The 21,456-nt window shown below is 39.6% G+C and overlaps 1 protein-coding gene across 1 annotated transcript in view; it reads left to right on the top strand.

Annotated features, from left to right (window-relative positions):
* Nucleotides 1–21,456, top strand: part of mfsd12b (major facilitator superfamily domain containing 12b) — a 419,651-nt gene that overhangs the window by 383,052 nt on the left and 15,143 nt on the right. The window contains exons 2-3 of the mRNA XM_061883513.1: nt 14,006–14,216; nt 21,239–21,365. Coding sequence (XP_061739497.1) covers nt 14,006–14,216; nt 21,239–21,365 — 338 coding nt within the window. The remainder of the gene's footprint in view (nt 1–14,005; nt 14,217–21,238; nt 21,366–21,456) is intronic.

Raw genomic sequence — 21,456 nt, 5'->3', positions numbered from 1 at the left:
TGTAACTTCGGGTAGGAATGTCGGAAAGACATGAAACAAAAACTTCTATGTAGGTCTCATTAAGACCTACATTTTAGTAATTGACAGCTAGCAGAAATAATCAACAGGAAGTTGGCAATCACCCCTTCAAAATAAAAGTTTTGTAAAATCCCGTCACCTTTTTCAAATCGAAACTCCTCCCAGTGCGTTTGTCGTTTCGGCTTCAAACTCGCACAGGAGAGAGATTGGACCCTTTTAAAAAAAGTGGTCGGACAAAGTTGTGATAAGTTCTAAGGTTTTGATTTTACGCGCCTTCAAAGAACCCCTGCGCAAATTTTCCAAAAACATATCATTTTTACCTCTTTGAGCTGTAATTTGACCCCCTTAAAATGCTTCAAAACTCACCAAACTTGGCACACACATCAGGACTGGCAGAAATTGCGATCTAGTGAAAAAACCAAACCCCAAAACTCAAAATTGTGCTCTAGCGCCCCCTAGGAATACAACACAGACAATACCCTAATTTGACCCCCTTAACATGCTTCAAAACTCACCAAATTTGACACACACATCGGTATGGAGCGGCAGACCAACATATTAGGTAACCAAACCCCAAAAATGAAAATTGCGCGATAGCGCCCCCTAGGAAGATACAAAAAACAGACTGCTTGTAACTTCCGTTAGGAATGTCGTAGAGACATGAAACAAAAACCTCTGTGTAGGTCTGACTTAGACCTACATTTTGATAATTGGCATCTTTCAGTTAAAATCAACAGGAAGTTGCCAATTACCCCTTCAAAATAAAAGTTTTGTAAAAAGCCATCACCTTTTTCCAGACAAAACTGCTTGTAACTTCTGTTAGGAATGTCGTAGAGACATGAAACAAAGACCTCTATGTTGGTCTGACTAAGATCAAGACTCGGGACACGGCGGCGGCGGCGGCGGCCAACGGCGGACCCGACCAACGCTGCTTGCAGCTTTAATTAGGGTCCGCCCTGCCAGCAAAGGACATCCATGTCCTTTGCTAAGGCAAGGACCCTATTGAATCTGTAACGTTTCTTATTATTATTCTTTATTATTATTCTTCCGCACCGTCGCGCCCCAATATCACCCCTTTAACATATTCCAAAACTCACCAAAGTTGACACACGCGTCGGTCTACCGTGACACCACAACATATTAAGCAACCAAACCCCAAAAATGAAAAATGCGCGCTAGCGCCCCCTACGAAAAAAAAAAAACAGACTGCTTGTAACTTCCGGTAGGAATGTCGTAGAGACATGAAACAAAATCCTCTATGTAGAACTGACCTAGACCTAAATTCCCCATCAGAAACTCCTATACCTAAAATCAACAAAAATTTTGCAAAACCCTTTCAAAGCAAAATTTTCGCCAAAAAACGCTATTTTTGCCTCTTTGAGCTGCAATTTGACCCCCTTAAAATGCTTCAAAACTCACCAAACTTGGCACACACATCAGGACTAGCAGAAATTGTGATCTAATGAAAAAAAAAAAAAACAAATCTCAAAATTGTGCTCTAGCGCAATTTTTCAATAAAACACAGAAAAAACTGCTTCCAGGAAGAAACCACAGACAAAACTGCTTGTAACTTCGGGTAGGAATGCCGGAAAGACATGAAACAAAAACTTCTATGTAGGTCTCATTAAGACCTACATTTTAGTAATTGACAGCTAGCAGAAATAATCAACAGGAAGTTGGCAATTACCCCTTCAAAATAAAAGTTTTGTAAAAACCCGTCACCTTTTTCAAATCGAAACTCCTCCCAGTGCGTTTGTCGTTTCGGCTTCAAACTCGCACAGGAGAGAGATTGAACCCTTTTAAAAAAAGTGGTCGGACAAAGTTGTGATAAGTTCTAAGGTTTTGATTTTACGCGCCTTCAAAGAACCCCTGCGCAAATTTTCCAAAAAAATATCATTTTTACCTCTTTGAGCTGTAATTTGACCCCCTTAAAATGCTTCAAAACTCACCAAACTTGGCACACACATCAGGACTGGCAGAAATTGCAAGCTAATGAAAAAACCAAACCCCAAAACTCAAATTTGTGCTCTAGCGCCCCCTAGGAATACAACACAGACAATACCCTAATTTGACCCCCTTAACATGCTTCAAAACTCACCAAATTTGGCACACACATTGGTATGGAGCGGCAGACCAACTTATTAGGTAACCAAACCCCAAAAATAAAAATTGCGCGATAGCGCCCCCTAGGAAGATACAAAAAACAGACTGCTTGTAACTTCCGTTAGGAATGTCGTAGAGACATGAAACAAAAACCTCTGTGTAGGTCTGACTTAGACCTACATTTTGATAATTGGCATCTTTCAGTTAAAATCAACAGGAAGTTGCCAATTACCCCTTCAAAATAAAAGTTTTGTAAAAAGCCGTCACCTTTTTCCAGACAAAACTGCTTGTAAATTCTGTTAGGAATGTCGTACAGTGATGAAACAAAAACTTCTATGTAGGTCTGACTAAGATCGAGACTCGGGACACGGCGGCGGCGGCGGCGGCCAACGGCGGACCCGACCAACGCTGCTTGCAGCTTTAATTAGGGTCCGCCCTGCCAGCAAAGGACTCCATGTCCTTTGCCATGGCAAGGACCCTATTGAATCTGCTGCGTTTTATTCTTTTTTCTTTATTATTATTCCGCTCGTTCGCGCTGTAATTTGACCCCCTTAACATGCTTCAAAACTCACCAAATTTTACACACACATCGGTACTGTGTGCCTTCCCATCATATTAAGCAACCAAACCCCAAAATTCAAAATTGTGCACTAGCGCCCCCTAGGAAGAAACAAAAAACAGACAGCTTGTAACTTCCAGTAGCAATGTCGTAGAGACATCAAACAAAAACTTCTACGTAGGTCTAACCAAGACCTACATTTCCTAATTGTATATTCTCGGGCAAAAATCAACAGGAAGTTGGCAAAAACCACTTCAAAACAAAATTTTAGCAAAAAATGCAATTTTTTTCCTCTTTGAGCTGTAATTTGGCCCTCTTAAAATGCTTCAAAACTCACCAAACTTTGCACACACATCAGGACCAGCGGAAATTGCGATCTAACGAAAAAACCAAACCCCAAAACTCAAAATTGCGCTGTAGCGCAATTTTTGAATAAAACACAGAAATAACTGCTCCTAGAATGAGAAAACAGACAAAACTGCTAGTAACTTCCAGTAGGAATGTTGGATAGACATGAAACAAAAACTTCTATGTAGGTCTTACTTAGACCTAAATTTTAATAATTGACATTCTTCAGCAAAAATCAACAGGAAGTTAAATATTACCCCTTCAAAATAAAAGTTTTGTAAACAACCGTCACCTTTTTTCAAAAGTTATCTCCTCTGAGCGCGTTTGTCGTTTCGGCTTCAAACTCGCACAGGAGAGAGTTTGGACCCTTCTGATTAAAAGTATAGATCAGAATTTTGATTGCTGCTCCGGTTTTGATTTTACGCGCCTTCAAAGAACCCCTGCGCAGAGTTTCCTAAAAATTTCATTTTTGCCTCTTTGAGCTGTAATTTGACCCCCTTCAAATGCTTCAAAACTCACCAAACTTGGCACACACATCAGGACTGGCAACAATTGCGAGCTAATGAAAAAAACAAACCCCAAAACTCAAAATTGTGCTCTAGCGCCCCCTAGGAATACAACACAGACAAACTGCTCCTAGGAAGAAAACACAGACAAAACTCCTTGTAACTTTCGGTAGGAATATCAGACAGACATGAAACAGAAACCACTATGTAGGTCTGACTTAGACCTACATTTGAATACTTAACATACTTTTGCAAAAATCAACAGGAAGCTTGATATTTTCACTTCAATACAACAACTGCATTACTTTCACAATGCATTAAATAGTGGCACCAAGGCTTACTCTGCCGTGGGGATCGGGTGCAGCAGCCCAAGGCGCACTCGCACCTTCGCACCCTAATTTGACCCCCTTAACATGCTTCAAAGTGCAAGTTAAAGCTATTTATCAACAACATCCAGAAACGCCAATCTGTAATTTGACCCCCTTAACTTGCTTCAAAACTCACCAAATTTTACACACACACATCAGGACTGGTGAAAATTGCCATCCAATAAAAAAACAAACCCCAAAAATGAAAATTGTGCTCTACCTCCCCCTAGGAAAATAAACTGATAAAACTGCTTGTAAATTCTGTTAGGAATGTCGTAGAGTGATGAAACAAAAACTTCTATGTAGGTCTGACTAAGATCGGGACTCGGGACACGGCGGCGGCGGCGGCGGCCAACGGCGGACCCGACCAACGCTGCTTGCAGCTTTAATTATTATTATTCTTTATTATTCCGCCGCCGTTTCCAGCTGAAATTTGACCCACTTAACATGCTTCAAAACTCACCATATTTGACACACACATCAGGATCTGCGAAAATTGCCATCTAATAAAAAAACCGAGCACTAAAAATCAAAATTGCGCGCTAGCGCCCCCTAGGAAGAAACAAAAAACGGACTGCTTGTAACTTCCATTAGGAATGTCGTAGAGACTTGAAACAAAAACCTATATGTAGGTCTGACTTGGATGACCATTTCCAATAAAAATGTTCTATACCTAAAATCAACAGGAAGTTGGCAAAAACGCCTTCAAAGCAAAATTTTCGCAAAAAATGCTATTTTTGCCTCTTTGAGCTGTAATTTGACCCCCTTAAAATGCTTCAAAACTCACCAAACTTGGCACACACCTCAGGACTGGCAGAAATTGCGATCTAATGAAAATAAAAAATAATAAAACTCAAAATTGCGCTGTAGCGCAATTTTTGAATAAAACACAGAAAAAACTGCTCCTAGGAAGAGAAAACAGACAAAACTGCTTGTAACTTCCAGTAGGAATGTCGGACAGACATGAAACGAAAACCACTATGTAGGTCTCACTTAGACCTACATTTTAATATTTGAAATCCCGCAGAAAAATCAACAGGAAGTTAAAAATTACCCCTTCAAAATAAAAGTTTTGTAAACACCCGTCGCCTTTTTTCAAACATTATCTCCTCTGAGCCCGTTTGTCGTTTTGGCTTCAAACTCGCACAGGAGAGAGTTTGAACCCTTCTGATTAAAAGTTGTCGAAGGAGTTTTGATTACTGCTCCGGTTTGGATTTTACGCGCCTTCAAAGAACCCCTGTGCAAATTTTCCTAAAAAATGTATTTTTTGCCTCTTTGAGCTATAATTTGACCCCCTTAAAATGCGTCAGAGTGCAAGTTAAAGCTCTGTTATGCAGACCGAAAGCCATTTATCAACAACATCCAGAATCCCTGATCTGTAATTTCACCCCCTTAACATAATTCAAAACTCACCAAATTTTACACACACATCAGGACTGCCGAAAATTGACATCTAATAAAAAAGCAAACCCCAAAAGTCAAAATTGCGCTCCAGCGCCCCCTAAGAAAAAACCCAGAAAAAATGGCTTGTAACTTCCGTTAGGAATGTCGTAGAGACATGAAACAAAAACCTCTATGTAGGTCTGACTTAGACCTACATTTCATAAAATACTTCTATACCTAAAATCAACAGGAAGTTGGCAAAAACCCCTTCAAAACAAAATATTTGCAAAAAATGCCTTTTTTGCCTCTTTGAACTGATATTTGGCCCCCTTAAAATGCTTCAAAGTGCAAGTTAAAGCTATACTATGCCAAGCGAAAACCATTTACCAACAACATCCAGAAACGCCAATCTGTAATTTGACCCCCTTAACATGCTTCAAAACTCCCCAAATTTGACACACACGTCGGTATGGAGCGGCAGACCAACTTATTAAGCAACCAAACCCCAAAAATGAAAATTGCGCGCTAGCGCCCCCTAGGAAGGGACAAAAAACAGACTGCTTGTAACTTCCGTTAGGAATGTCGTAGAGACATGAAACAAAAACGTCTATGTAGGTCTGACTTACACCTACACTTCCAATGTAAAACTTCTGTACCTAAAATCAACAGGAAGTTGGCAAAAACCCCTTCAAAACAAAATTTTGGCAAAAATTGCCTTTTTTGCCTCTTTGAACTGAGATTTGACCCCCTTAAAATGCTTCAAAGTGCAAGTTAAAGCTATACTATGCCAAGCGAAAGCCATTCATCAACAACATCCAGAAACTCCAATCTGTAATTTGACCCCCTTAACATGCTTCAAAACACACCAAATTTGACACAGACATTGGTATGGAGCGGCAGACCAACTTATTAAGCAACCAAACCCCGAAAATGAAAATTGCGCGCTAGCGCCCCCTAGGAAGACACAAAAAACAGACTGCTTGTAACTTCCGTTAGGAATGTCGTAGAGACATGAAACAAAAACCTCTGTGTAGGTCTGACTTAGACCTACATTTCCAATGAACACTTCTATACCTACAATCAACAGGAAGTTGGCAAAAACCCCTTCAAAACAAATTTTTTGCAAAATATGCCTTTTTTGCCTCTTTGAACTGAAATTTGACCCCCTTAAAATGCTTCAAAGTGCAAGTTAAAGCTATACAATGCCAAGCGAAAGCCATTTATCAACAACATCCAGAAACGCAAATCTATAATTTGACCCCCTTAACATGCTTCAAAACTCACCAAATTTTACACACACATCAGGAATGGTGAAAATTGCCATCCAATAAAAAACCAAATGACAAAAATGAAAATTGTGCTCTAGCTCCCCCTAGGAAAAAAAACTTACATAACTGCTTGTAAATTCTGTTAGGAATGTCGTAGAGTGATGAAACAAAAACGTCTATGTTGGTCTGACTAAGATCGGGACTCAGGACACGGCGGCGGCGGCCAACGGCGGACCCGACCAACGCTGCTTGCAGCTTTAATTATTCTTATTATTCTGTTTTTTATATATATATATATATATATATATATATATATATATATATATATATATATATATATATATATATATATATATATATATATATATATATATATACATAGATATATATACATAGATATATATAGATATAAAGTATTGAACATTACATCCTCTGGTGTCTGTTTGCCGTCACTTCCCCTTAGTCAAGACACAACACTTTTGCAAAATAGTTTCGATGATGGATTGATTGAAACTTTTATTAGTAGATTGCACAGTACAATACATATTCCGTACAATTGACCACTAAATGGTAACACCCGAATAAGGGGTCCATGTAAATCAATTCATAGAGCCGTCTCCTTCCTCTGAGTTCATCGTACCTCTTCTTTCTTGACGTGTAATCCATCCTCCTTGCATTTAGTGTACATCCACCTATAGCCACACAGCAGGCCACTTGTTTGTAACTGCTGGTGAATAAAATGTACAACGCGATCCAAAAAGGTGTATCATTTGCGCCGAAACAGACTACATGCCTTCATAATTTGTTTTAAATATCTTTCAGACACAATATACCGATGAAGACTTGCAAGCAAAGCACCAATGTCCTTACAGTGAAGTCCGAGTTGGAAATACAGTTGAAATAACTCCTTAACTGCCATTTTAACACACACCTCAAACCACGCGCACGCATCCAAAGATTTCTCGTGCGCACGTGATACATATCTCGTGCGCACGAGATTACCGCTTATTCCCTTTGGGGTCGCGAGGGGCGCTGGTGCCTATCTCAGCTACAATCGGGCAGAAGGTGGTATACACCCTGGACACCTCATCGCAGGGCCAACACAGATAGACAGACAACAGTCACAATCACATTCACACACTAGGGCCACTTTAGTGTTGCCAATCAACCTATCCCCAGGTGCATGTCTTTGGAAGTGGGAGGAAGCCGGAGCACCCGGAGGGAACCCAAAAATTCACGGGGAGAACATGCAAACTCCACACAGAAAGATCCCGAGCCCGGGATTGAACCCCAGACTACTCAGGACCTTCGTATTGTGAGGCAGACGCACTAACACCTCTGCCACCGTGAAGCCCACGAGATACATATCTTATAAAGAATAGAAAAATGTTCCCCCCAGAAAATTGTTTTCCTCATGTCCCTTTAGGGCAAGGGTAGGGAACCAATGGCTCGCGAGCCAGATGTGGCTCTTTTGATGACTGCATCTGGCTCTCGGGTAAATCTGACCTGACACTGCTTAACACGATAAGTAATGAATAATTCCACTTGTAATCAAATTGTTAAAAATAACGTTCAAAATATAAAACATGGTCATGCATTTGAATCCATCCATCCTTTTTCTACCGCACTTGTTCAAGAAGTGGCATTAAGGGTACGAAGTGATTTATTTATTATGGGTTAGTTTAGGGCTTGCCCTCCCGGGGGTTCTTCAGACCACCAAGCACCGACATGAGAGCCTGTTTCAGGGTTGCAATATTTTTTATTTTTCAATAAGTCTCTCCGTTGCTTTCCAGCAATTGACTTTTTCTCTTTTGTTCTCGCTCGCACTCTGGCTCCAGCCCCAACCCTTTCTCTCCTCCTGGCTACTGCTTATAACAGGGCGACAGGTGATTAGATAACAAGCCCCAGGTGGGCCATCTATGCACCTGTCGCTGATTTCGAGGCCGGCCCTGGCACACCCCGCTTTGCTGCAGGCCCGCATACCACGCCCCCTCCACAGTTAGCTTCAGAATAACAATGTTATTACAAAGAATAAGAGACTTATTATACTCTAGAAATTGGTCTCACTTAAAAATGCACGCGTTTAGTTGTCTTCAGTGTCGAAAAAAATATTATATGGTTATTGCAGAAATATATTTGAAAATATTTGGCTTCTTGGCTCTCTCAGCCAAAAAGGTTCCCGACCCCTGCTTTAGGGGCTCCGTAGCATTGAGAGGATTGCCAAGCAAAATAAATTCAATTTGAGGGAGATTCACAGGGAGTGGATTGAGGTTTGTCAGTGCATTAAGAGCCATTACGTATGGACGCATTCCAGACATTGTGACATTCCTCAGAACCAGAGACAAGGTTAGAAGTGTATTGAAAAAAAACAAAAAACAATTGGACCTCAATGGCCCAAAGTCCTAATTTTAAATGAAAGCACATTTTGTTACACAATTTGCTAAAGCAACTCATTTTGAGTATTTTTTTTACCAACAGATTGATTGCTTTAAAATCATAAGTCAATGTGACAAGCAGATTTATTTATTTTGATAACCAAAAAAATGCTTGGAAACTCTTGTTGCATGATCAGATAATAATAACGCCTAGAACATATGCAATTGCATGTAGAATATTTTTCTGTCAAAATTGAAAGAACAAATACATTTAGCCAGAAAGCGTTTTTTTGTATTTTTAGCCTTTCATAGGCCACATAAAATGATATGGTGGATCACATAAAACTGATGTGGCAAAGCACAATAAAATGAAGTAATGGATCATATAAAATGATATAGAGAGGCACATTGAAATTCTGTGAAAGTCAACCTTAAAAAGATGGAGCGGGACACATTTATTGATGAAACACAATTAAAAAAAAAAAAAAAACGTGGTGGACCACATAAATTTATGTACCGGGGTCACACTAAAATGATGTACATAAATGCCTTGGCGAACCACATAAAGTGATGTAGCAGGTCACGTATAAATTATGTGGAAGTCCACCTTAAAAAGATGTGGCGGACCACATTAATCGACGTGTTGAAACACAATACAATGAAGTGACAGAGCACATAAAATGATGTAGTAGGTCACATTTAAAATGAAGTCTATTTTAAAAAGATGTGGCAGACTGCAATAAATGATATAAAGAGGCGGGCCAGATCTGTCCTCGGGCCTTGTGTTTGACCATCCTTTCAGAAGCGAGACATTGTGGTTTTAAATATAATTTTTTGATTGATATTATGTAATATTCCAATTTTAGACCCTAAAATTGAAATTTTCTTTATCTGTAAGCCACCAAAATGGCAAGAAATAAGGACTAGAAACATTTTACAAAGTGATTTTAAGAAGTTAAATGACATCGATATTGTTGAACCATATATATTCATATTTTTACAGAATTCATCGATTACCGCACACCTACTGTCTCATCTGCAATGATTTTGTATGGCGAATGTGAAAAGTTAATTTAGTGTCAACCCGCCTCGCCCAACCGCTTGGGGGCATTAGCATGTGCCAAACCTCCATCTATGTTTATGTATAGCAAACAATTGTTGCATTTACCATACTCTTAATTTTTTAGTCAGAGGACCAACCGAGGAACAACATGTGACAATTTTTTAAGAAAAAAACAAATGTCAGTCAAAATTGATGAAACAGTATTACAGCATTACAGTATTACAGCATGTGTATCACTCGGGATGCACAATATGTGTCGTAACCAAACATGACGGCACTACTAAGGTAACATCACACGTCAACACATCTCTAGTGAAACTTCTGTCCTTAATTACGCTTCACTGCTTCCACGTTGTCTTGTGTTACAGCTTTATTCCAAAATGAAATACATTCATTTTTGTCCTTTGACACACAATAACCGATAATGACAACGTGATTGTTTTTAGAAATCTTTGCAAATGCATTCAAATTTGAAGCTCAATGTTGAGTTCGGGCGAATCCTGTTTCAACAGATCATCCTTCAGATGTTTCTACAGCTTAGTTGAAGTCGATGGTTCGCTTCCACTTTGGTCCGGATGACAAGATGTCGAATATTTCCAAAAACTATTTGAAATGTGGACTTGTCAGACCATGGAACACTTTTCTACTTTGCATCAGTCCATCTTAGATGATCTCTGGCCCAGAGAAGCCCAGGGTTTGCCACACATTCATTTATTTGTGGCGGCCCGCCACAAAAGAATTACGGCCGCCACAAATAGATGAAAAAAAATAAATAATATATACATATATATTTTTTTTCGGCTTTTGACTCGCTCGACCACTCATAAAAGCAATGGGACTCTGTCTGAATGGAGCTTGTAGTTACAACTCCGGTGCAGTAGGTGGCGGTAGCCTACTATGCATTGTAACTCCGCCAATTTAATTATATTCCAACTCCGCGTTCTTCTTGGTGATCGCCCATGGATGGATGGTTTTCTAAAGTGTTTCCTGAGCCCATGTGGTGATATCCTTTAGAGATAAATGTCGTTTTTTGATACAGTGCTGTCTGAGGGATCGAAAGTCAAAGTCATTCAATGTTGATTTCCGGCCATGCCACTTACGTGGAGTGATTTCTCCAGATTCTCTGAACCTTTTGATGATATTATGGACCGTGGATGTTGAAATCCCTAAATTTCTTGCAATTGCACTTTGAGAAACGTTGTTCTTAAACTCTTTGACTATTTGCTCATGCAGTTGTGGACAAAGGGGTGTACCTCGCCCCATCCTTTCTTGTGAAAGACTGAGCTTTTTTTGGGAAGCTGTTTTTATACCCAATCATGGCACCCACCTATTCCCAATTAGCCTGCACACCTGTGGGATGTTCCAAATAAGTGTGTGATGAGGATTCCTCAACTTTATCAGTATTTATTGCCACCTTTCCCAACTTCTTTGTAACATGTTGCTGGCATCAAATTCTAAAGTTAATGATTATTTGCACAAGAAAAAATGTTTATCAGTTTGAACATCAAACATATTGTCTTTGTAGTGCAGTCAATTGAATATGGGTTGAAAAGCATTTGCAATTCATTATATTCCGTTTATATTTACGTCTAACACAATTTCCCAACTCATATGGAAACAGGGTTTGTACATATATGTATATATATATATATACCGTATTTATTTCATTACATTTTAATAAATGATGGTAAAACATCAATTTATCTATTGTATTCTATGTATATATAGATATTTATTTAATCCCATTTTGGTAAATGGTAGTGTAAAATATTGAAAACATCAATTTATTTATTATACATGTGTGTGCTGGTATATATATATATATATATATATATAATTTCATTATGGAAAAAATAACGGGTAAACTATGAAAAATGTATATGTTTAGAAAATAGTTTTCTCACTCACCCGGGGCGGTAGTTTAGGTCCTTTAAGGACTGGGAATTTGAGGGCTTGAGATGTCAGATGATGTTCCTGGTGTTTGCTGAAGCAGTTCACCCAGCTTGGTCAAAATAATCTTTATTTATCAAGCGCTTTCCATACATAAAACAAATGTAACACAAGATTTTTTACAGATTCAGAAACAATGCTCCAATGACCCACGTCCCCCCGCCATGAATGACACATACGCGCACACACACACACAGTATGATTCAGTGTACTGTATTACTACTATATGTATGATGTCAATTTAAAAAAACATTGCCACAGCTCTTGTAATGAACCATACTGCATGCACCTGCACATAGTTACTAGGGCTCTCAATGTATTTTTGTCTATCAGATTATTCACATTTTGGAATTTGGATTACTTATTATAATCATAGGTGATTACTCGCTTACATAGTTAAAATTTGCTTAAATTTAAGACCTTAATATTTATAAATAAATGCAATTTTATTGTCAAAATGTCTTTCAGAAACGTTTCTAAACTTTTTACTTGATTGCATGCATTTGTTTGCACAAAACCTGGTAACAGTTGGATCCAAAATTCTTTCGTGGTGTATTTTAGATTGAAATTTGCCTGAGAGCGCAATAGTCAGTCTCCTCACTCATTTTTGTACTGACATATGCGTCGGTCTGATCACTGACCTTGTGGCGGTTATGGTAAAAAAAAATGTTTACAGGCAAACTAAATGGCGTGATAACTCCAAGTGTGTGCATGATTAATGCGATAATTTTTTGTGATTAATCACATGAGTTAAGTCATTAATTTTGACAGCTCTAAATTATTTACAAATAAGTACAAATACCATATTTCCTTGAATTGCCGCCGGGTATATAGTATGCGCCTGCCTTGAATTACTGCCGGGTCAAACTCGTTTCGCAAAATAATTAGTGCATGCTTAGCATTACCGCCGGCTCAGGATTAACACCGGGTCAAACTCGTTCCACAAAATATTATTTTTATTAGCGCATGCCTAGAATTTCCGCCGGGTCAAACTCGTCACGTCACGAGTGACACTTCCCCTGTTATCATTTTCGAAAAGGAGAAGGCTTATTTCAATAATTTCAAATCGCATAAAGGGAAGAAGATTAAGAGCTATTCAGTAGGATTTACGTTCCAAGCTATTGAATATGCTAAAAAGAACAGTAAGCAGCTATGTTCTATTAATATACCGTAGCTGCGTGTGTCAAATATGAGTCATTAAATGACTCCCGCCTCCTGGTGGTAGAGGGCGCTAGTGAACCTTCTTGCGACTGTGTAGTGATATGTGCTGGGAACGGATATGACGCGGGGGGTGCAACACTGACCTTTTAGGATGTAACACCACTACTCTTATGCTGGCTATGTAAACAACCGGGCTGAAATAAAGCATGTTCCAGTCATAAATACCCAGTGTATTATTTATAAAATTACACTTTATGGTGGCAGCGGTGGGATAAAGAGATCACCCACGGAGCAGAACGAGAGGGGGAGTTGTCCGAGGATAATTCTGTCGTCGCCGCACTACACGTGAGGAGCCGAGCTAACTGATAGCAGCGGTCATCACGTCGGGAGCAACCCAAACGAGAGCGCACTATGGCTACACACCTACCGACCATGAACTGGACCAGCAAGAGTGAGCAGCGTGTGTTTATTTTTTCTGCTCGCTGGCACTTTTAAGATGGAGGATTACATATCTAGAATAAAACAGTTTTCTAAACTGGACTTTCAATCGAAGTAGGAGGTAATAAAGGAAGTTCTCCATCGAGACTGAGAGACTTTTAAAACTGAAGAAAGATAAGGAAGACTTCTATAAACAAGTTATCAATGCTTTTGATCAGAAGGAGCTGCGCATGGACGTCATTTATAAGTAAAGTTAAGACCATAATAACGTTTTTTTTATTAAATGTGGTTTTCATGATGGTGTCCTTACATCACACTCAAATTTTTAAGCGCAGGTCTAAATTTACCGCATGTCTTTGGTAAGTGCCGGAGTGAGAAGAGGTTTTAAATTAATTAGTGCCCCGGCGGCAATTCAAGGAAATACAGTAGTATTTGACTAAATAATCCTCTGTGTCTCCTCAACAGGGTCCGTTTGTGTCCTTCTCTCCTTCCCCTTCATTTTCAACCCTTGCCTGGCTTGCTCCGCCAACACCCCCCAGTGGGCCGAGATTGTTTACTTTGTCCCCTTCATCATCATCTTCCAGTTTGGATGGGCGGCCACTCAGATCTCACACCTGTCCCTCATTCCGGAGCTGGTGTCTTGTGAGAGTGCCAAGGTGGAGCTCACCGCGTACAGGTGGGCTGACGACACTACATGCATCAAAGAAGCATTTTGAGTATTAGGAAATACACCTTCCATCCATTTTCTACCGCTTGTCCTACTCGGGGCGCAGAGGGTGCTGACGCCTATTCCAGCTGCATTCGGGCGGAAGGCGGGGTACAGCCTGGACAAGTCGCCATCTCATCGCAGGGCCAACACAGATAGACAAGACAACTTTCAACATACACAATCCAACTACAGAACATGAAAAAAAAGGAAAACAATGTTTATGTCATGGGTGTCAAACTCTAGCCCGCGGGCCAAATTTGGCCCGCCGTGTAATTTCATCTGGCCCTTGAGGTAATATCAAATTAAGATTAGAGCTGGCCTGCCGGTATTATACAGCGGCGAGGCCTCTGTAACACTGCATTCACCACTGATACTCGTACTTGCGATTTTCCTGGGAGACTCCTAAAGTTCAGTGCCCCTCCCAAAAATCTCCCTGGGCAACCATTCTTCCGAATTTCTCCCGATTTCCACCCGGACAACAATATTGGGGGCGTGCCTTGAAGGCACTGCCTTTAGCATCCTCTACAGCAGTGGTCCCCAACCACCGGGCACCGGGCCGTGGCCCGATTGGTACCGGGCAGCAGAATAATTTTTTATTCATTTTTATTTAAAAAAATTTTTTTTTAATTTTTTGTATTCTTTTTTTTATTTTTTTTATTAAATCAACATAAAAACACAATATACACTTACAAATAGTGCACCAACCACAAAAACCTCCCCTTTTCATGACAAAAACGTCCCTTTTTCATGACAAAGGAAAAAAATAAATAAATAAATAAAGGATGCCCCCATCTCTTTGGGCCGCGGGACAAATTATGAAGCGTTGACCGGTCCACGGATACAAAAAGGTTGGGGACCACTGCTCTACAGCCTGTCGTTACGTCCGCTTTTCCACCATACAAACAACGTGCCGGCCCAGTCACATAATACATGCGGCTTTAACACACACAAGTGAATGCAAGGCATACTTGATCAACAGCCATAAAGGTCACACTGAGGGTGGCCGTATAAACAACTTTAACATTTTTACAAATATGCGCCACACTGTGAAGCCACACCAAACAAGAATGACAAACACATTTCGGGAGAACATCCGCACTGTAGCACAACATAAACACAACAGAAGAAATACCCAGAAACCCTTGCAGCACTAACTCTTCTGGGACGCTACAATATACATCGCCACTACCACCAAACACTGCCCTCCCCAATTTTTATTTAAATTTTATTTGATATGCCATTGATATTTTTTAATCATTATTATTATAATTTGAAACTTTTTGCATGTGACTATAAAGTTATATAAGCCTTGCTTGTTTAATATTCAATGCAAGACTTGTTTGAGTCCCTATTAAAAGGTTAATTTGTTCAACCTTGGCCCGCGGCTTTGTTCAGTTTTAAATTTTGGCCTACTCTGTATTTGAGTTTGACACCCCTGGTTTATGTCATTCAATAATAGTAATAGTAATAAAAAAATAAATACATAATCCACTTTGGGGGTTCATAGTAATAGTCAGCAGGAGCATACTGCAAAAAAATAAATACATTTTGAGACAAAAATAAAGTTAGCCAGACAACCATTTGTGCCAGACCTGAGAGATTTCCATCTTTAAAGACTCAAAGTTTGTTTCATTCTTAATATATTGTACATATTTTATGTACCAGCATATGTTTCCTTTATTTATGTGGATCAATATTAAAGTTAAAGTACCAACGATTGTCACACACACACTAGATGTGGCAAAATTATTCTGCATTTGACCCATCACCCTTGATCACCCGCTAGGAGGTGAAGGGAGCAGTGGGCAGCAGCGGTGCCACGCCCGGGAATCATTTTTGGTGATTTAACCCCCAATTCCAACCCTTAATGCTGAGTGCCAAGCAGGGAGGTAATTGGTCCCATTTTTATAGTCTTTTGGTATGACTCACGACCTACCGATCTCTGCCAGCAACTTGAGGGTTCCAGGTTCGATCCCCGCTTCCGCCATCCTAGTCACTGCTGTTGTGTTCTTGAGCAAGACACTTTACCCACCTGCTCCCAGTGCCACCCACACTGGTTTAAATGCAATTTAGATATTGGGTTTCACTATGTAAAAGCGCTTCGATTCACTAGAGAAAAGCGCTATATAAATATAATTCACTTCACTTCACAATGTACTAGTATGATGTAATTCAAGAAACCCTTCAAACTTAGTGTTTACAAACTACAAAGAAGAAGAACCATGATAAATATTCTGAATGTATTCCATCCATCCATTCATTTTCTAAATAATCTTACTGTTAAAACTGTGTGTGATGTTGCAGTGACCAAAACATTAAATATACTTGTTACGTAAAACCCCTGCCTTTTTTTTGAATGTATATTTAGGCATACTACGCTACTGTATTTTAAAGTGAAGTGAATTATATTTATATAGGGCTTTTTCTCCAGTGACTCAAAGCGCTTTACATAGTGAAACCCGATATCTAAGTTACATTTAAACCAGGTTGATTGGCAACACAAAAATGGTCCCTAGTGTGTGAATGTTGTCTGTCTATCTGTGTTGGCTCTGCAATGAGTTGGCGACTTGTCCAGGGTGTACACCGCCTTCCGCCCGTTTGTAGCTGAGATAGGCCCCAGCGCCCCGCGCGACCCCAGAGGGAATAAGCGGTAGAAAATGGATGGATGGATGGATGGATCTTATTTATTTCCATCCATCCATCCATCCATCCATCCATTTTCTACCGCTTATTCCCTTTCGGGGTCGCGGGGGGCGCTGGCGCCTATCTCAGCTACAATCGGGCGGTAGGCAGTGTACACCCTGGACAAGTCGCCACCTCATCGCAGGGCCAACACAGATAAGACAGACAACATTCACACTCACATTCACACAGTAGGGCCAATTTAGTGTTGCCAATCAACCTATCCCCAGGTGCATGTCTTTGGAAGTGGGAGGAAGCCTGAGTACCCGGAGGGAACCCACGCATTCACGGGGAGAACATGCAAACTCCACACAGAAAGATCCCGAGCCTGGATTTGAACCCAGGACTGCAGGAACTCCGTATTGTGAGGCAGACGCACTAACCCCTCTGCCACCGTGAAGCCCCTTCACCAATTCTCATTTATTTATTTATTTTTAATGTTATTACTTATGGAGTATATTGTGAATAAACTGAGAACAGGAAGTAAACAAAAGTGTGAGCAACTGCTAAGTAAAGGAAAAGGGGTAAGATTAAATCATCTCTGCTTCTTCCAACTCCTTGTCAAACATGTTGAACAGAGAAACTGGAAATTGTGATGTATAATATTGTATGCATGCATGTTCCAAATAAACACAAACTCAACTCAAGTTACAATGAACACTAGTAATTTACTTAGATTTGTTAGTTTTATTTTTACCAATCTAAACCAGTTTTTACAGCCAAGTGTTTAACAAAAACAAAGAAAAGTGTACCTTCTCATTCCGCCCATTTTCTTCTGGGCATCCTGTCCGTGTTTTTTTAACATTTGCTAGCTGGTCGTGATGTTATTATATATTTCTGTCAAAAAATGTTATTAAAGGCCCATTATTAGAGTCGTCGTAGACTGTCATTTGGAATCAACCACCAGTTTAAGCTAAAGAAAAGCATTAAGCTGCTTTGCTCTATTTTGTCCTAGTGATTTCAAATGGTTATTTTTAAAAGTCAGATCAATCACAATTTTGAATGTGTGTTAATCATGATCCATGAGTAATGAGGGTGAATTGGAATGAAAAAGACCCCAATATTTTGACACAAATGGAATTTTTTTGTCAGAATGTCATACAGAAACATTGTGTTACTTGAATGCGTTACATTGATATGTTCAAAAACTTGGTAACACTTTTATGTAAAGTACAGTCAGGGTGTATTTTGAAGCAGTTATTACCTTAGTGAACACACCAGTCGGAGTCTCCTCACTCATCTTTGCGCTGACGTATGCCCTTATCACTGACTCAATAACAAGCTGCGCCATCTTTCGTGTAGCTATCCACGATTAAGGTAAAGGAGCATATGTGCTAAAGATAAATTGTGTAATACTTTACAACTATAGATGATTAAAAAGATAATTTTTTTTGATTCATAATCATAACATGGGTTAACTTGCTATTTTTGACGGCCCTAATTTTGTCTGTTTTATCCGTATAGGATGGCTTAACTATGGATCACGTTCTAGCAAATGCTTCGTAAACTTTCACACCTCTTTCATAACCTCCTAACTACTGACCCTGAACACAATTAGATCCCTTTGAACCTTTATGCTGTTCTAACCAAGCAAATGTCAGCAAAATCCTACAAGATCAGCTGAGCTTTTATTTGAGGGTTAATCAGTTACTTTAATTGGAGGCAGCCGTGTGCGTGCCACTATTTAACGTTTGCGTGTGATTGAAGAGGTTGGGCACAAGATTGCGATTTGTTTGTACTCATTTTTACAGTACATTAAACAAACTAGAAAAAATTAGGATCAGGAAAAGCCTCGCAATGATATTTTATAAAGTCAAATCTGCATTGTCACAAGGAATGAGGATCCTTCACATTTAAACCAATATAGTACCGCATCTGGTGACAACAATGGTAACAATTTTTGGTACTCATCTGTGGGTGTTAATAAATTTTAATTGTTTAATATTAAGAGGAAATAACATTTTGTAACATTTAAAATGAGCTGAATGTGATAACTGTAACATTTTGTAACATTTAAAATGAGCTGAATGTGATAACTGTGCTGTCCAGCTGTTAAATCTTATTTTATTATTACATTTGTGAGTCTCATTTGCAAGTATTAAATAGTAGACTTTGCATGTAGTTGCAGCACGGTGGAACAGGCCCCACAATAAGTAGGTCCTGAGTTCAAACCCGGGCACGGGATTTTTCTGTGTGGAGTTTGCATGTTTTCCCCGTGACTGTGTGGGTTCCCTCCGGGTACTCCGGCTTCCTCCCACTTCCAAAGACATGCACCTGGGGTTAGGTTGATTGGCAACACTAAATTGGCCCTAGTGTGTGAATGTGAGTGTGAATGTTTTCTGTCTGTTTGTGTTGGCCCTGTGATGAGGGAGCGACTTGTCCAGGGTGTACCGCGCCTTCCACACGATTGTAGCTGAGATAGGCCCCAGCTCCCCCCGCGACCACAAAGGGAATAAGCGGTAGAAATGGATGGATGGGATGGACTTTGCATGCAGTTGAAATTCAAAGATGTTAAATTGCTAGTGTATAGGCTGCGGTGAGTTGCCTCGCTAGGAAGTAATCATTGCCATGAAGCTGAATGTGACAGTCTCGTTTTATGTTATGTCCTACAAAGTGTTTAGACTGTACGTATTGTACTTATTACACACTTGCTTGATTGTAACGTGTCTTAGTTGTAGTTTTAATTAACAAATTTGGAGGTAGCGCTGGGCAATGTATCAATATACTCGCTATATCGCTGGTTTGTCTCTGCGATATAGAAAATGACTATATAGTGGTGTTCGAGTATACGTTCTCACACAGTTGCTTTTAGCTGCGAGCATTACACTGCATGCATTTCCCACTCTTTTTTTGTCTCGCCTTCTCACAGAGACTTAAAACGAACGCACCTTCTTACATACGTCACGCGTACAATGTCACGCGCTCCCGCGGAGCAGACAGGTAGCGACATGGTAACGTTAGCTGTGATCCTAACGGTGTGGTGCGAGTGGTAATACAAGAGAGAGAAGGTGTGAATCTGTTTACAAATGGAGGAATAATTTATTTCCAAAAAAGACAGCACAGGGTCCATCGTCTAGCGGTGGTTGGGCTTCAAGCGGGAATATGTTGAACATTTATGCGGCAAAAGCATTGCTACAAAAACTAGCACGACTGCTATTGTAGCATCATTTGAATAGTTACCCGCTAGAGAATGAAGAGTGCTTGAAACTGTGCATGTCAACATCTCTGTTCGGTGCCACACCAACAAAATGCTGAAACAACTATTTCCACATCAACACTGTATGAAAAAATAAATAAACAACAGAAGGAGATAACGACCGCAGGAACCTACCACATAGCGAAGGACATATACTATTTGATATGCAGCTCATTTTTATGTGACACTAATTGAAATATTTTGTGTGACATCATGCACAAAAGTGCACTTTATTTGTTTTAAACTATTGTAGCGGTGTTCTGTACAAAAAGTTCACTTTATTTTAGTGTTGTTTTGATATGTCATCTTGGTGACATCATTCACAAAAGTGCACTAATAGCTTGTTTGAAAATGTCTCTGACATCCTTGCACTTTCTGTTTTGGAAATGACATGAATTTTTTGCCACTGCTTAATAACTATTTAATATATACAGTTTTGGTTAACTAATTTAGTTGTGATTTCCCTCTCTGCATGAAAGTTTAAAATGAGCATATATTAATGCAGTATGAACAAGAATGTTTTAATGTAGACACATAGAATCATCACACTGCTGTGATTATATGTATCAAGCGTTCATTCAAGGCTAAGGCAAAATATCGAGATATATATCGTGTATCGTGACATGGCCTAAAAATATTGAGATGTTAATAAAAGGCCATATCGCCCAACTCTATTTGGAGGTGTTGAAATCGGCATGTAAAATGACTAACTCTAATCAGTGGCATGTATATGGCATGGCCAATGTTAATTAACATCAAGCTAGCACATTGTGGAAAAGTGGAGCCGTACATTACGTTCAAGCATTCTCTCTCAGGCATTGGTAATAATTTATGACAGCAAGTGTGTAGTTTGCAAACGGAAGTGACGTCACAAGCAACAAAGGTATTGAAAAATGGCATTGATTGATTTTACGTGAATCGATACCCGGTAGTACTGACGGAATTCGGTTGTATTGGCCTTATAGTACCAAATTTGGTACCCATCCCTAATTGTCACAATTCTGTAAAAACCAGAAACTGAATTGGTATTTGTCATGGAAAGTAATAAGTATCACAAACATTACTTTATCAGCGTTAACGATATCATTATATTTGTGTGTCTCTCTTGCAGGTACGCCTTCACTGTGGTGGCCAACATCACTGTCTACACTATCGCCTGGCTGCTCTTTCATTTCCAGGATCAACAAGACATTGACATAACAGACAACCTAAGCCAGGCCGACATCCCCCTGTTTAGGGTAAGAGAAGAAGAAATTGTTTTTTTGTACTTTTCTTGCCAGCAATTTAGACCACAATGGCCTTGCATTGATTTGAGACCTCCCTCTCAAC

This window comes from Nerophis ophidion, linkage group LG22 (assembly GCF_033978795.1).
Source record: "Nerophis ophidion isolate RoL-2023_Sa linkage group LG22, RoL_Noph_v1.0, whole genome shotgun sequence".
NCBI classification, from domain to species: Eukaryota; Metazoa; Chordata; class Actinopteri; order Syngnathiformes; family Syngnathidae; genus Nerophis; species Nerophis ophidion.
The sequence above is the reverse complement of the archived record's forward strand: the minus strand, read 5'-3'. Positions and strand labels throughout refer to the sequence as shown.